The sequence below is a fragment of the Polypterus senegalus genome, chromosome 6 (assembly GCF_016835505.1).
Source record: "Polypterus senegalus isolate Bchr_013 chromosome 6, ASM1683550v1, whole genome shotgun sequence".
Lineage (NCBI taxonomy): Eukaryota > Metazoa > Chordata > Cladistia > Polypteriformes > Polypteridae > Polypterus > Polypterus senegalus.
In genome coordinates this window covers 123,129,030-123,145,568 of record NC_053159.1, presented here as the reverse complement: position 1 = coordinate 123,145,568, position 16,539 = coordinate 123,129,030, and the positions used below count along the sequence as shown (strand labels likewise).

Sequence of the window (16,539 nt, the reverse complement as noted above, 5' to 3'; positions counted from 1 at the left end):
GTTTCTTGAACATGACAATGAGTTCACTGTACTAAAATGGCCCCCACAGTCACCAGATCTCAACCCAATAGAGCATCTTTGGGATGTGGTGGAACGGGATCTTTGTGCCCTGGATGTGCATCCCACAAATCTCTATCAACTGCAAGATGCTATCCTATCAATATGGGCCAACATGTCTAAAGATATATATATACATATATATACTGTATATATACACACATACATACATACATATATATATATACATATATATATATATACATATATATATATATACACATATATATATATACACATATATATATACATACAAACATATATATATATATATATACAAACATATATATATATACATACAAACATATATATATACATACAAACATATATATATATATACATATATATATACATACATATATATATATATATACATACATACATATACACACACACAGCGCTCAAAAGAATTAAAGGAACACTTTTTAATCAGAGTATAGCATAAAGTCAATGAAACTTATGGGATATTAATCTGGTCAGTTAAGTAGCAGAGGGGGTTGTTAATCAGTTCCAGCTGCTGTAGTGTTAATGAAATTAACAACAGATGCACTAGAGGGGCAACAATGAGATGACCCCCAAAACAGGAATGGTTTAACAGGTGGAGGCCACTGACATTTTTCCCTCCTCATCTTTTCTGACTGTTTCTTCACTAGTTTTGCATTTGGCTACAGTCAGTGTCACTACTGGTAGCATGAGACGATACCTGGACCCTACAGAGGTTGCACAGGTAGTCCAACTTCTCCAGGATGGCACATCAATACGTGCACAGTCTCAAGGGCATGGAGGAGATTCTAGGAGACAAGCAGTTACTCTAGGAGAGCTGGAGAGGGCCATAGAAGGTCCATAACCCATCAGCAGGACCAGTATCTGCTCCTTTGGGCAAGGAGGAACAGGATGAGCACTGCCAGAGCCCTACAAAATGACCTCCAGCAGGCCACTGGTGTGAATGTCTCTGACCAAACAACCAGAAAGACTTCATGAGGGTGACCCAAGGGCCACATGTCCTCTAATGGGCCCTGAGCAGCATGCAGCTCGATTGGCATTCGCCATAGAATACCAGAATTGGCAGATGCACCACTGGTGCCCTGTGCTTTTTACAGATGAGAGCAGGTTCACCCTGAGCACATGACAGAAGTGAAAGGGTCTGGAGAAGCCATGGAGAACATTATGCTGCCTGTAACATTATTCAGCATGAGCAGTTTGGTGGTGGGTTAATGATTGTCTGGGGAGGCATATCCATGGAGGGTCACACAGACCGCTACAGGCTGGACAAAGGCACCTTGGCTGCCATTAGGTATCAGGATGAAATCCTTGGACCCATTGTCAGACCCTATGCTGGTACAGTGGCTCCTGGTCCACGACAATTCCTGGCCTCATGTGGTGAGAGTATGCAGGCAGTTCCTGGTGGATGAAGGAATTGATACCATTGACTGGCCACCACACTTTCCTGACCTAAATCCAATAGAACACTTCTGGGACATTATGTTTTGGTCCATCCAGTGCCACCAGGTTGCACCTCAGACTGTCCAGGAGCTCAGTGATGCCCTGGTCCAGATCTGGGAGGAGATCCCCCACAACACCATCTGTCATCTCATTAGAAGCATGCACCGATTGTTGCCGGCGGGAGGTATGTGAACTAGCTCACGCTCACCTCTTAGGCGCCCACCTCGGGGCCGAGAAAAGATTGGAAAGAATCAAGCTCCGCTTTTACTGGCCCGGGATCAACGAGGAGGTCCGGCGCTTCTGTTAATCCTGTCTGGAATGTCAGATTCGCCAGATTCCTAGGAGGGACCGCGCTCCTCTCGTCCCAATACCCCTGATAGACATCCCGTTTGACCGAATAGGGGTGGACTTAGTAGGACCCCTGGAACCCTCGAACCATGGCCACAAGTACATATTGGTCATGGTGGATTATGCAACCCGATACCCAGAGGCGGTTCCCCTGCGCTCCGATAACACCAAGAATATCGCATGGGAATTAGTCAACCTATTTTCAAGAGTGGGTATCCCCAAAGAAGTCCTCACGGACCAGGGTACTCCCTTCACCTCGGATACGTTCAGGGAGGTTGCCAAATTACTGAGAATAAAGCACCTGAAGACGTCTGTCTACCACCCCCAAACAGATGGGCTGGTAGAACGTTTTAACCAGACGCTTAAACAGATGCTCCGCAAGGTAGTCAGCGCCGATGGCAGGAATTAGGACCAGCTCCTACCACTTGTGCTTTTTGCCTACCGGGAGGTGCCCCAGGCCTCTACGGGCTTCTCCCCTTTTGAATTATTGTACGGCTGACAACCCCGGGGACTTTTAGACATACTAAAAGAGGGCTGGGAGGCTGAGGCCCTTCCCTCCTCCAATATATTGGAGTATGTGGCGCAACTGCGCGACAGGCTCGCTAAAATCAGGCCGCTCCTAAAGGACCACGTGACTCGTGCACAGGCAGCGCAGGCCCGGTGTTACAACTGCAACTCCGTCCTCCGGGAGTACCACCCGGGGGATCGGGTGATGGTGCTCGTTCCTACCTCCCACTCCAAGTTATTAGCTCATTGGCAGGGGCCATACGAGGTTAAGGAAAGAAAGGGGCTCGTCGACTATTTAGTTAAGCAACCTAATCGTCGACCGAGCGAGAGGATCTTCCATGTCAATTTGTTAAAACCCTGGAAGGACAGGGACGAGCCTCCCGACACCCGAAGATCCCTCTCCCTTTTCGCTAGCACGTCTGCCCTTAACCTCGGTGACGAGCTGACACCCCTACAGCGGCGAGAGATAACCTAGGCTATCCACACCATCCGCGAAGTAGTGAGCGAGTCACCGGGCGGACCTCGCTGATTGCACACGATATGGTCACGGACCCCGGAGTGATCGTCCGGGAGAGGCCCTATAGACGCCCGGAGGCAAAACATGCCGAAGTGGAACTGGAAGTGCAACGAATGTTGGATATGGACATTATCGAGGAAAGCCATAGCCCTTGGTCCAGCCAAATCGTCCTCGTTTCCAAGCCGGATAGCGCCTGGAGGTTCTGCAATGACTTTAGACGTCTAAACCAGGCCTCCAAGTTCGACGCCTACCCGATGCCCCGCATTGACGACCTGCTCGAGCAGCTGGGTGCGGCTCGGTACTTGACTACTCTTGATATGACGAAAGGGTATTGGCAAATTCCCTTAACGGCATCTGCAAAAGAAAAGACGGCCTTTAGCACCCCTATTGGACATTGGCAATACAAGGTCCTCCCATTTGGGCTGCACGGGGCCCCAGCGACCTTTCAGCGTCTGGTGGATAGAGTGCTGAAGCCCCACCAGTCCTATAGTGCCGCCTACCTGGATGACGTCGTCATCTATTCCGGCACCTGGGAGGAGCATCTATTGCAGGTCTCTGCTGTCCTCGCGACCCTGGCTAAAGCCGGCCTCCACAATAACCCCCGTAAGTGTTTTTTTGGCTTAAAGGAGGACAAGTATTTAGGCTACCTTGTGGGACGAGGACAGGTGAGACCCCAATGTTTCAAAGTCAAAGACATCCTGGAATGGCCCCGTCCGAATACCAAGAGACAGGTGCAGGCTTTCTTGGGGCTGGCGGGGTACTACCGCCGGTTCGTACCCCGTTTCTCCGAAAGGGCAGCACCCTTGACTAATCTTACAAAGAAGGGCGCTCCCCTGCATGTGGTATGGAACGACAAGGCGGAACACGCATTCAATGACCTGAAAAAAGCCCTAACGTCGGCACCTGTATTAAGGATCCCTGATTTTGGGCGGCCTTTTATCCTCCAGACCGACGCTTCGGACACAGGCCTGGGCGCCGTGTTGAGCCAAAGCGTCGATGGTGTTGAACACCCTGTGATGTACCTAAGCCGGAAACTGCTGGACCGAGAGGCCAGGTACGCGGCAGTGGAGAGGGAAGCCCTGGCCATTAAGTGGGCCGTGACTTATCTCCGGTACTACCTGTTGGGTCGCGAATTGACTCTAGTGACTGATCACGCTGCGCTTCAGTGGATGTCCCTCCACAAAGAGTCGAATCCGCGGGTCACCAGGTGGTTTCTGGACTTACAGCCCTATAAGTTCGCGGTCACTTATCGATGCGGCGGCCTTCACCCCAATGCTGATGCCCTATCTCGCATCCACGACCTCTCGGTTAGGTCCGCCCGACCTGACGGTCTTGGGCTAAGGGGGGGTCGTGTCACACATGCGCAAGTAGGAGGCCGTGGATGGATCTTAAACCGCTTCGAAAGACGTTCGCCCGGCGGGGAGTGGCGGGGTACTAACCTTTCTCCTTTGTCTTCCAGAAAAAGAGACACTCCGCCATCATAGCCTGCCCGCAGTACGTCCACTTTCACCCTTCCTCCGCCATCTTTCCTGACGTCAGCAGTCCCATCCTCCCTCACGGTTCCTTCCCAGCATTCCTCCACTTCCGGCCCCGCCTCTATAAAATGGCCGCCGACGCCTCTGAAAGGCATCGTGCATATGAACTGTTTTGTTTATATTTTGACCTGTTCTTTTTGAAAATTTGTGGAATTGTCTGCAATATACGGGGCCGGAAAACCCCAACCCTTTATACTGTCTGTTTCTCTTTTTTACAATCTATATATATATATATAATATTCTTTGCACTTCATATTATCCTGAAATACCTGAATAACAGAAACTACAATGCTAGAGTCCTGTTTTTAGACAACAGCTCAAAAATGAACACTTGTTGCATTAGATGATTAATAAACTTCTAGACCTGGGATTTAGTGCCACCATCTGTAATTGAATATAGGAATACCTAGCCACCGGAATCTAGCATGTGTTCATTAGCAGCATCTCTACCTTAACATTGATACTTGGCACAGGTACCACACACAGTGGTAAGCCAAGTCCCCTTTTGCATTACTTGTTCACTTCTAAATATATGGCCAAACACAGCCCAAACTTCATAATTAAACCTGTAGATGATACAACCATTATAATTCAATTCACCATTAATGATGAGAATGCTTACACAGTAGACATCTATTTCTGACACAATGGTGGCATGGCGACCATTTCATCCTTAATGTAAACAAAAACAAATAACCTGGTCACAGATGTCAAGAAACAGAAAGTACACCAAACATTGACCCAAGGGACACAAAGTGGATGGTGAAGCCAGTACAGAATAATACTGACTCACTTCTACTCATATACAATACAATTTATTTTTGTATAGCCCAAAATCACACAAGAAGTGCCACAATGGGCTTTAACAGGCCCTATATATAACCCACACTACCACAGAGAAGCAAACAGAATATCTAAAGACCTCCACAGTCACATTTCTCCGATCCCCATTCCAGCAAATGGTACAGGATCATTGACACTCACACCACCAGACTGAGGAACTGTATTTACCCACAGGTCAGAAGTCTACTTAACAGCCATTCATACAGAGAATTTTATGAGTTATTTTTGTATATGTTGTCTGATGTTGCAATTTTGCATTTAATAAATGTGGTGGTATTATGTGTTGTTGGTAATCTACTACTTTCACTAGTCTTTGGGGGATATGCAAGAAATAATTTCTTTGTACTATAAATGCACATGTGAAAATGAATTTAAATATAAACTTTAACAATGGATATCAGCTCTCCTTCCCATATATCATCTTAAAAAGAGAATTAGTAAGTTAACACCCAAGTAGTAAAAGTGATAAAGTCTGCTTGATGTTGTATCAAAGGCAGAGAAATGCACACAGAAAAACTGAAACAAGACTATCTGGAATTCCTGGAATGTATGAAAAACACATAAAGAGAAGTATGTTGGGTAAAATCAAAAATTGCAAAACTATCTTTAAATCCTTTATTTAAGGAAATTACAAGCTGAAGTAGGATGTAAAGCAATCTCTCTCTCAGTGGCAGCCAACAAAACCACCAAAATATGGGAACTAAGAGACTTCATAATGAGAAATAGAAGCAATTACATACTAGTATGATGTTTCACCCCAACTTTAATTTATAAATCCAACCATCCATCACAAGAATCAATTCAATGACATAGACGTTGCAGCCAATCCTGGCAGTGTCAGGCACAAAGCTGAACAGGACATCTGCTGGGCATTCTCACACTTGCTTAAAACATACCAGTTTACAGCCATGAATTAACTTAACCTACACCCAAAGAAAATCCAGACAGGCATGAGGAGAATGCGCAGACTCCACACAGTGACTGATATAGGATTTGAGCTCCTGTGTCTGGAGCAGGAAGGGTGCAAAGCTAACTACTGTGCCAAAATGTTGCAGAATTCATTACTAGTATCCAGCAATATATACTTGCTTTTAAAACAAAAACTGGCTTATACTCTAATTATGAATATTAAAATGATCAAACTAAATGTTAATTTAAGAGATTATAAGCATATATTTTAGTTGCTATGTAGAAGGAGCTATGCAGTTAAATAAAATTAGCAACTGACTACGGAAGTCTTTACCAAATTTTCTAAGTGCTTATTTGATAGTTAAAATGAAAATCAATACACCTTTTCTTTTTTAGACAGGGTATATATCTCAATGCATCAACCAATCTCTTCTTTTACTGTACACTGCAATCTAATGACTGAATTACTTGGATTAATTATTTTATATCAGCAGTAAAAGAATTCAAAATAAAAAAGAAAGATATATGTATGCGTGCCCTTTTAGAGATAAAAATGCTTTGGTTTTAAATTTTGCAAGGAAAAATTGATGTATGCATCAATTGATTCCCAGTATCAAGGAAGCCTGTAAATAAATTTTGTAATTGAAAAAAAAATTAACAATTATCATAAAATACTAAAGATAATTGTTGCCAAAGCAAATTATTTGAATTGCTTGCTTTACTATCTAAATTAAAGCTGAGCACATTAATTGGATAAATTAAAAGAATAAGGGAATGAGAAAGTAAAAGCATTTCAGAATAAAAAATGGACCTAATTCAACGGCAGTAGTCTCGAGAATTATATAATCAACTACAGGTAATTACCAGAAAAAGTACAATTGAAACAGACAGTTAAACATCAAAGATGTAATTTAAATAATGTTTTTTTACATGAATGTTGGGGTTTTCCCCCAAACCTACTAATTTTGACCCTGTGCTAGTTTTACACATTTAAACTACGAGGATGTTTCAAGATATCTGTGTCTCTGTAAATAAGCTTAGCCACATATACACATCACAAAACTTAAAGAACAAGAAAACTTAAGATCAGTTGTACATTTTTCCCCAAAGAAATATGCCAAAAAACAACCATATATGTTAACAGCCGATGCAAGTAACCATCTGATAATCAAAAACAAAGGAATACTTATAACAAATAGGAATGACAAAATATCTTTTGTAAGCTGCAGAATATACTGTTTTAATGCAATGAAATAATGTTGAATTCCATTATTGCAACACACAAAACTTCATTATTCTTAAAATAAGCAAAATAATTTTAGAGACGCTATACATATGACATAATTGGAAACCAATTACTGCAGAGACAGTTTTAAACACTTTTATATGCTTAAAATGCATGAATATGGCACTAAATGCACAAAAACACTGTTCCACTTTACCATGATCACAAAGCATTTTTTAGACCAGTGATGTTAATACATGCTCAAAAAACATAAAATGAAAAAAGTAAATTCACTTTAATTCTTTAAAATTCAAATAAAATTGTGGAAATCCCCAATACCAATTATTACTAACCCTTTAATATTTTTTCCCCATCTGAATATCCTAATATGGCTGTTGGTGGCACTACTGCCTTGACCAAGATGTTACTCCTTGCTATGGAAAAAAATGCGACAGTTGTGGAGAACTTTTAGCATCAATGAAGACAGACACAACACCAGAACATTACCTTATGCTCCAGGTATACATTCTAACATGTACTGTACAATATTTTATAACACTCATGACAAGGAGTACAGCCAGATGATCTAGGACAAAAAGACTAATTTCATAAGGAATGCTGGTAACTGGAGTTTTTGATTGCTGATGTCAATGGTCTTTGCTTATACCTGAAACTTGAAGATTCTTCTCAGTTTGTTTAATTTTAATTTATACAAACAGGGTCAACGTGTTTAACAACAATAATACAAATCCACATCATATTCATTAAAATGCATCTACTTGCATTGCTATTATTATCCTATAGTTTAAATTCACATGTTTTTACCATATATGTATGTATTTTGTCTGGGTATTTCAATCATCTTCCACTTTCTAAAAATGTGCAACAACTGACTAACACATTTAAAATGAAAATGAATTAGAGAATAAGTGAGTTAATGTGGGTGTTTGTCCAAAATAATATGCAAAACCTACTTGCTTCCTAAATACCAATTTGGAAGGCAGAACTGTTTGAGAGTTGAAAAGACCACTTTCATGCAAGCGAAAATATGTTTGAACCAAACACAGATTATATAAAAAAACACTGTAAACAAAACATATCATAAAGAATTCTATCATTATTTTCCTAAATAATTTAGATCTCATTAACCAAGCTGAATAATTTACAATAATAACGAAACTTGCAAGTAAATGTTTTTTAACAAAGGCAACAGGTTATAATTTAGGCAAGAGTGATTTGTATTATGGCATTGACCATTACACAAAAAATACTTGAAGTATGAAAAAACATCACATGCATTTGACCAAATCAGTCAAATAAACTACAACATTTGTAATTAGAGCGATGATGTATAGTAAGAAGAGGTTAGGGAAGGTGGAGCTGGAGATCAGTTTTTGAAAAGTGACAAAAGATAAAGAATAACAAAAGAACTAAACCAAAGATGACACGTTGCATTAGTCAACAACAATTTTTTCTGCAGCCTCGTGACTATAACTAGCTTTTCAACTTGGTAACAAATGAGGAGTACAAAAGACTTTTAAATATAAACAGGAGTTACAAAGATGTTCTTTGACATCAGGTTCGATGTCTGCTGTCTGTGACAGTAGCATCAGCGTAAAGTTTCAGGAGGTTCAAAACACCTCTCTGTGTTTGGGCCATGTATGAACTGAAACCTTTGAGTAAACAAGGCAACAAATTCGGCACAATCAATTAAGGTTATATTCAAGTATACATCTTTTACAATACTGCAGAACTTAACCACATTATGTTTTTAGGATGTTCAAATGATATTTATTCTATAGTATAATTGCAAAAGCTTCATTAAATACCTAATAACATGCATAAAACTGCAATGATAAAGCACTTCAATTCTGAAGAGACTGCTAAGTGGTTTGTACTACTGTCTCATAAGTCCTGTGTCTATGTTTGATCGAGATTTTCTCTTGTATTTCTGATTTTCTCTCACATTCCAAAGTCATACACATTGTCCTATTTGTGGATTAAAAATTAGTCCAACATGAGTGAATGTGGGGATGTGTATGCAAAGTGAATGTCTAATTTAGAGTTGGTTCCTGCCGTGCACCCAGTGCTGTTGGAATTTGATCAAATCCTCATGAACCCGAGTTAAATTAAGGAGGATTGATAACAGATATGGAAATATACAGTATGAGAATACCATTTGAAGCACCATGCTCGTCACTTATATATTTTATATCCGCTGCTGGATTCAATCCTCTTCTGATCACTATCTACATTGTAATCTGAATTTTAAATCACATATTGATCAGATCATTAGGACAGCATTTTTTCACTTAAGAAACATAAGTAAAGTTATACCGCTTATATCACTGAAAGATGCTGAGAAATTAGTTCATGCGTTTGTTTTCAGTCGACTAGATTACTGTAACGCACTCCTCTCAGGACTACCCAAAAAAGATATAAATCGTTTGCAACTAGTGCAGAATGCAGCTGCTAGAATCCTAACTAGGAAAAGAAAATCCGAACACATTTCTCCAGTTTTAATGTCACTACACTGGTTACCTGTGTCATTCAGAATTGACTTTAAAATTCTGCTTATGGTTTATAAAGCCTTAAATAATCTCGCCCCATCTTATATATCGGAATGTCTGACACCTTATATTCCAAATCGTAACCTCAGATCCTCAAATGAGTGTCTCCTTAGAATTCCAAGAACAAAACTTAAAAGAAGTGGTGAGGCGGCCTTCTGCTGTTATGCACCTAAAATCTGGAATAGCCTGCCAATAGGAATTTGCCAGGCTGATACAGTAGAGCACTTTAAAACACTGCTGAAAACACATTACTTTAACATGGCCTTTTTATAACTTCATTTTAATCTTAATTTAACTTAATCCTGATACTCTATATGTTCAATTTCCTCAAAATAACTATTCATGGTGGCTCTAAAATCGGTACTGACCCCTACTCTCTTTTCTGTTTCTTTTTCCGGTTTCTTTGTGGTGGTGGCCTGCGCCACCACCACCTACTCAAAGCTTCATGATGCTCCAACAATGATGGACGGATTAAAAGGCAGAAGTCTACGTGACCATCATCATCATCAAGCCCTTCCGTGAGAATCCTAAATCCAAAGAGGACTGTTTCATTTATGTTAGGTAGAATGCCCAGAGGGGACTGGGCGGTCTCATGGTCTGGAATCCCTACAGATTTTATTTTTTCTCCAGCCGTCTGGAGTTTTTCTGTTTTTTCTGTCCCCCCTGGCCATTGAACCTTACTCTTATTCGATGTTAATTAATGTTGATTTATTTTGTTTTATAATTGTGTCTTTCATTTTTCTATTCTTTAATATGTAAAGCACTTTGAGCTACTGTTTGTATGAAAATGTGCTATATAAATAAATGTTGTTGTTGTTGTTACATGGAGTTTTCATGGTTTACCCTTTCCAGCATCAGTTTTTTCCAGTTGTCTTTCAAATCTAAGTGATGAGCACAATAATACCGATTAAAGAGTTTAAATTGGCCTGGTATAAATGAGACTGAGAGGCTTGCATGTGCTTGAATTTATCCAGAGGTGGGCTGGAGCTGAATCCAGGTTTTGTTCCTACACTATGCTCAGTGTACACAGTACACAGATTAATTAGGTTCAGAGAATGAACATAATTTTAAATGCTTCATAAGGGAATGACCCAAACTAATCATGGATATTCTACTTATGACTTACTGGACATTCCTTATTTGATCTAAAAGTTATTATCTCTCTCTCTCTCTCTAATACAGCCATAAGTATCAAATAATTATATACGCCGTCACTTTTTGATCTGCATGGAAAAGTGTAACCAACAATGTGCTGTGAAGAGATAGTACTGACACTTTAGATCACCTACATTCGAATTTGATTCCCATCAGGAAGCTGTTCTGGTGCAGTTTGCAATTTCACATAATGTCGGTACACATTAGGGCTGAATGCCAAAGCTTCTGAATTACTTGACTTCCAATTCCTGACACTCGGGGGTATTTAGATATATTCAGTGTTTAAATATCTGAAAACCATTTCTTTGGATTACAGACGCAAGCTGGTTTTTAAATGTAAATCTCACATAAACGTTAGAATGCCTGCAAATACAAAAAGCAACCGAGTAGCATTACAGCAAATTGTATATATTGTTTACTTTACATTTTCAATTGACAATTTTTCTTATCATATCAGTTAATATGGAATTGATTAGTTATGCTTAGTATATGGTTTATTATAATTTTTATGATGTTACATTCTCTACCAAGTGCTACTATGAGGTTCAGAGGGGAATTTAATTGGATGGTTGGATGAATGGAACTTTATTTGTCCTTGGGGGGAAATTTGGGTATTTACATAATTAACAGGAAAATATATGTTAAGGATAATGGTTCCAACTTGATATCAAATTAATAGTAACTTACATGCCAAATTATAAATATGGCAGCATCTTGTATTTTCATTTCAAATGGGTTTCATATACAGTAAAACCTTGGATTGTGAGTAACTTGGTCTGCAAGTGTTTCACAAGATGAGCAAAAATTTTTATTAATTTTTAACTTGATAAATGAACGAGGTCTTGCAATACGAGTAGTACATATACGCTTTGCCTGCTGAGTGTAACATGATCACAACTGAGCTGATGGTGGTTCTCTCTCTCTTTTGCTGCGGGATTGTGGGTAGTCTACCATGCTCGGTCTCAGTCATTGTGCCTCACTCATGTATTCAACATCCATACGAGCATACACTATTTACTATGCATTGAGACAATGTGTGTGTGTGTGTGTGTGTGTGTGTGTGTGTGTATATATATACGTAAAGAATTTTTTTTTATTTTGTGTCCAAGTGTAGTGACTGTTTTTTAGTAACTGTAATGCAACAAAAAAATTTTGTAGAAAAGCACCACCCGAATAAGGCTGTAGCAGTGCGAGTGAATCTGTTTAACCACAACGTGATGTCACATTTCTGCAAAATCCTCAAAAGAAGGCAAAAACAACTGTCATTGGATTGGTTCCTTGTTAAAGTCGCAAAAAAAAGAAAAAGATTCCAGTGAACCAACAGATGATTCCGTTAGTTATAGTGAAAGTCGTCCTACACAATAACCCTCCTCCCTCCTCTCCTCTCTCTCGTCTCCCATACACCAGCCAAGATTCTTTTCAAAGGTAAAGTGAAGGTAAATTTGTTTTATGTATTTTTACTCTATATTTTGCATTAAATGTTCATTTTTGTATGAATATTTTTGGGTTGTGGAACAAATCATCCGAGTTTCCATTATTTCTTATGGGGAAATTCACTCTGATATACGAGTGCTTTGGATTACTAGCATGTTTCCAGAACGAATTATGCTCACAAACCAAGCCACCACTGTACATACAAAAAAAATGTTTTCAACAAAACTTGCGCACACAAAATCTTGTAAGAGGGAAATTTAACACCTTAACTGTGAGATAAACTAAACACAATTTAGAAGCACACTTTCTCTACTACTTCAACTTTCACTTTTTTAACTTCTTACATTTAACTCCCTTTAAAACATTATAATTTTCACATATTATGCTAGATACCCACAGCAGGGTAAATTTTACTTGAGTGACAATATTCACAATTAAAGCAAATTAAAAAGATGTGAACCCAAATACTCTTTCTGCCAGAAAAGACCTGCTTGATATAGCAATACAACAGCCTGAAAGTCATTACCCAAGATGGTATTTTTTGGTTATTCAAAAAGAATCAAAGATTTGACCAACCCAAGTCTAACTGTCTATCCAAATGGGTATTTTCCAGTCCCTGCAGTTAAATTTAACCCTTTCTGTCATGCATGCCCACCCACTGTGGTTTTCCATTGCACGGTTCACTTATAACTTTGTAATTAAATTACTCACCCAATGAGGGACACCATCTGCTCCACTATGTGCTTGCTAAATGTTATTATAACAAACAGCTTCTGCAGAAAAAAATTAGAAAAAGAATGAACAAAACATGTGAATTCAGATGTTAACTATCAATTAATGTTTAGTCTTGAGTATAGGTAGCTATTTACTGCAAAAACAATTCACTTAGAATGAGAGACAAAAACTGAAATCATTATCTACCTGGAAAACAAGTTGTGCACAATAACAGCATTTTAAACTGAGATGATACTTTTTTAAATTCTGCAAAAAAAGGTTTTCTTTTCATTTAGGAAAAAGTAAAATAAGACCTTACCAACAGCTTAAATCTGTGATGCATCACTTTCCCAGCAGACTTTAAGTAAACAACAAAAGATGAATTTGTATAGTCACAAACATAGTTTGTCTGGAATCTGATTACTCATGAGCTCATGGTGTCTGACTAATGTATTAGGAGTCAGTCACTAATCTAGAGCAATTACAGAGGCTTACAGTGACATATGCAATTAAGCAAAGTGTCTAAAAATATACCTCTTAGAGAAAAAGGGACCATTAAATATTACTTGTGAGTTTCATTCTATAAGGTATATTAGCAAGAATGTGTGTTTAACATGGATAGTGAAAGTACATTTCTAAATACTATTTACAATTACTTTAACATAAAATTAAATTGTATAGTTGCTTCTGTGTAAAGGTACAACAGACACCACTGGATTTCACACAAGTTATACCATGATTCAGTATTTGGCCAAAGTATCCATCTAAGTAGGCACATCTATGTCCCATCTTGGGTATCCATTTGTTTCTTATAGTCAAAAGACTTGTGGACACTAAATACCATTTCAGGCTTTGTGTTTGTTACCAACATTTTTGAAATTTGTAGCTGGCTTCCTTCCCCTTCTATTCATGGCTTGTATTGAGCTTTCCATCTAATTCAGGCAAGATACCTGCTTTATAACTGGTTTTGTCTGAATAAAATTTCTATTACCATGAATTGACAAAAGGTAAAAAAAAAAAAAAATTATCGACAGCCTGGTTCCAGGTATGTTTCCATCACAAGCAAGAATAACAAATGAGTTGTTCTATATACCTTGATTATATAACTTGCAAGCAAAAAATATCTGTACAAAACAGCAGGTAAAAAGTAAATCACTTTTTCCCTTATTTTTTTTTGTTTAAACTTATTTTTTTAGTTCTGTTTAACACTACATAAGATGCATGTTTCTGTCGGTACATGATTGCATTTTCTAGTTTTTATAACACTTGCTACTTCAATCTGCATACAAGCAAGCTCTCGACTTCCCGACAGTATTCAGAAGCCATTAAGAAGGCTAACAGAATGTTAGGATATATAGCACTATGTGTGGATTACAAGTCCAAGAAGGTTATGTTCAACCTTTATAATGCACTGGTGAGGCCTCATCTTGAGTACTGTGTGCGGTTTTGGTCTCCATGCTACAAAAAGGACATAGCAGCGCTAGAAAAGGTCCAGAGAAGAGCAACTAGGCTGATTCCAGGGCTACAGGGGATGAATTAAGAGAAAAGATTAAAAGAGCTGAGCCTTTTAAGCAAAACAAGATTAAGAGGTGACATGATTGAAGTGTTTAAAATTATGAAGGGAACTTATAATTATTTTAAAACGAGTTCATCAAGAACACAGGGACACGGTTGGAAACATTAGGAAGTATTTCATTACACAAAAAATGACAGACACTTGGAATAAGCTACCAAGTAGTGTGGTAGACAGCAAGACTTTAGAGACTTTTAAAATTCAACTTGATGTATTCATGGAAGAATTAAGTAGATAGGACTGGCAAGCTTTGTTGGGCTGAATGTCCTATACTCGTCTAGATTGTTCTAATTTTCAAATGATTTAATTACAGAAAACGAAAACAAACAAAATCTAAATAATTTTCCATATACAGAACAAAATACATTTGATTCATGATTGTTTATAAAAAAAAAAAAAAAAAACACAAAAAAAACCCCCACTATTTCTTTACTTTTCACCAAGTTACTAAAGGCTTCAGTGCATGTGTATGCATTAATGGTAATAAAATAGCCAGCTGTTTAAAGGTTTATATACACTGAGACCAAAATTAGCGTGCAAATGCACAAAATATAAATTGCACTTTCAAACAACTTTTTCAATAAAAAGTGATTTGGAAATACAAATAAAATATATATACAGTATATTGTAAAACAGATAAACTGAGTGAGTCTTTCATGCACACAGATTTGAAGTTTTACAGAGGAAAGGAAAAGGGTGTTGCACAGTTACTAATGCATCTCATGCAGTTCCTGCTTCCATCCTGAGAAGGGATGAGTCTGCACTAGGAGCGGACTAACAACACCTCTGTTTCACCTCCAACTCCTCCCCTCCTCCCATAACTACATAACAGAAATCAATATTAGGAAGTAAGCAACAGAGGATGACCAATCTCTCATCAAGATACACACAGTAAACCAAAGAGTGCTTTTTCTTCATTTTCTCTGATGAAATAATTGGCAAACTAAACAGGGGTATCTAGTATCTGGATTCCCGGACGCTTGTTATGTAATGTTTTACATGATTATTTTATGTCAATTGGATTAGTTGGCCAATAAAAATGTGGAGTCCTAAACATTCCTTTTAAAAATGTGAAGCAATACAGTAACATATGTGAATGCCTTCAAAGAAATAAACTAACAAAACAATCATATGCATATGGTCCAGCGCTTGATTAAGCAAATATAACTAATGACCACCAACATATTGTGTAGGCTGAACCAAAATGATTTACTGAACAGAAAAAGCTGTGTAGAGGGAATAAAAATGGCAACAGGTGCTCTGGATTTATAAGTCTATATCTGAAATTTTGGCTAACAGAAGGCATTCCGTCCATCAAAAGGAGGAAGAAGAAGAAGAAAGAAAAAAAAAAGCTATATGGATGAATGTTTTCAGGTAATTGCAAAGCATATTAGAGGTTCCCTGCCGGTACAGCACAGCGTTTCAAAAGACAGAGTTGGTGATTTAATAAAAAAAAATAATGGCCCCCATACTGCTGAGTAAAATCTGTAGCAAAAAGAGGAACAGGAAATCCTACGATGGAAATGGTGTGGCCCCTCAACAAACCCTGATATGAACACCATTGAGCCAGCCTGGGGTTACTGACAGAGACAGAATACTTTCAGAAATTACATATAAGTGTACCCATGGACATTGCTGCTGTTTAAGGCAAAAGATGGTGGCACCAAATACTGATCTTATTTATGTTTTTTTCCCTGTTTACTGCACTT

The 16,539-nt window shown here is 38.7% G+C and overlaps 1 protein-coding gene across 2 annotated transcripts in view; it reads right to left on the bottom strand.

The window, feature by feature from the left end:
* The window catches only part of LOC120531531 (vacuole membrane protein 1-like), a 126,928-nt gene that overhangs the window by 25,617 nt on the left and 84,772 nt on the right, over positions 1-16,539 (bottom strand). For both annotated transcript variants that reach the window (XM_039757025.1, XM_039757026.1), the window contains exon 10: positions 13,255-13,316. In XM_039757025.1, coding sequence (XP_039612959.1) covers positions 13,255-13,316 — 62 coding nt within the window. The remainder of the gene's footprint in view (positions 1-13,254; positions 13,317-16,539) is intronic.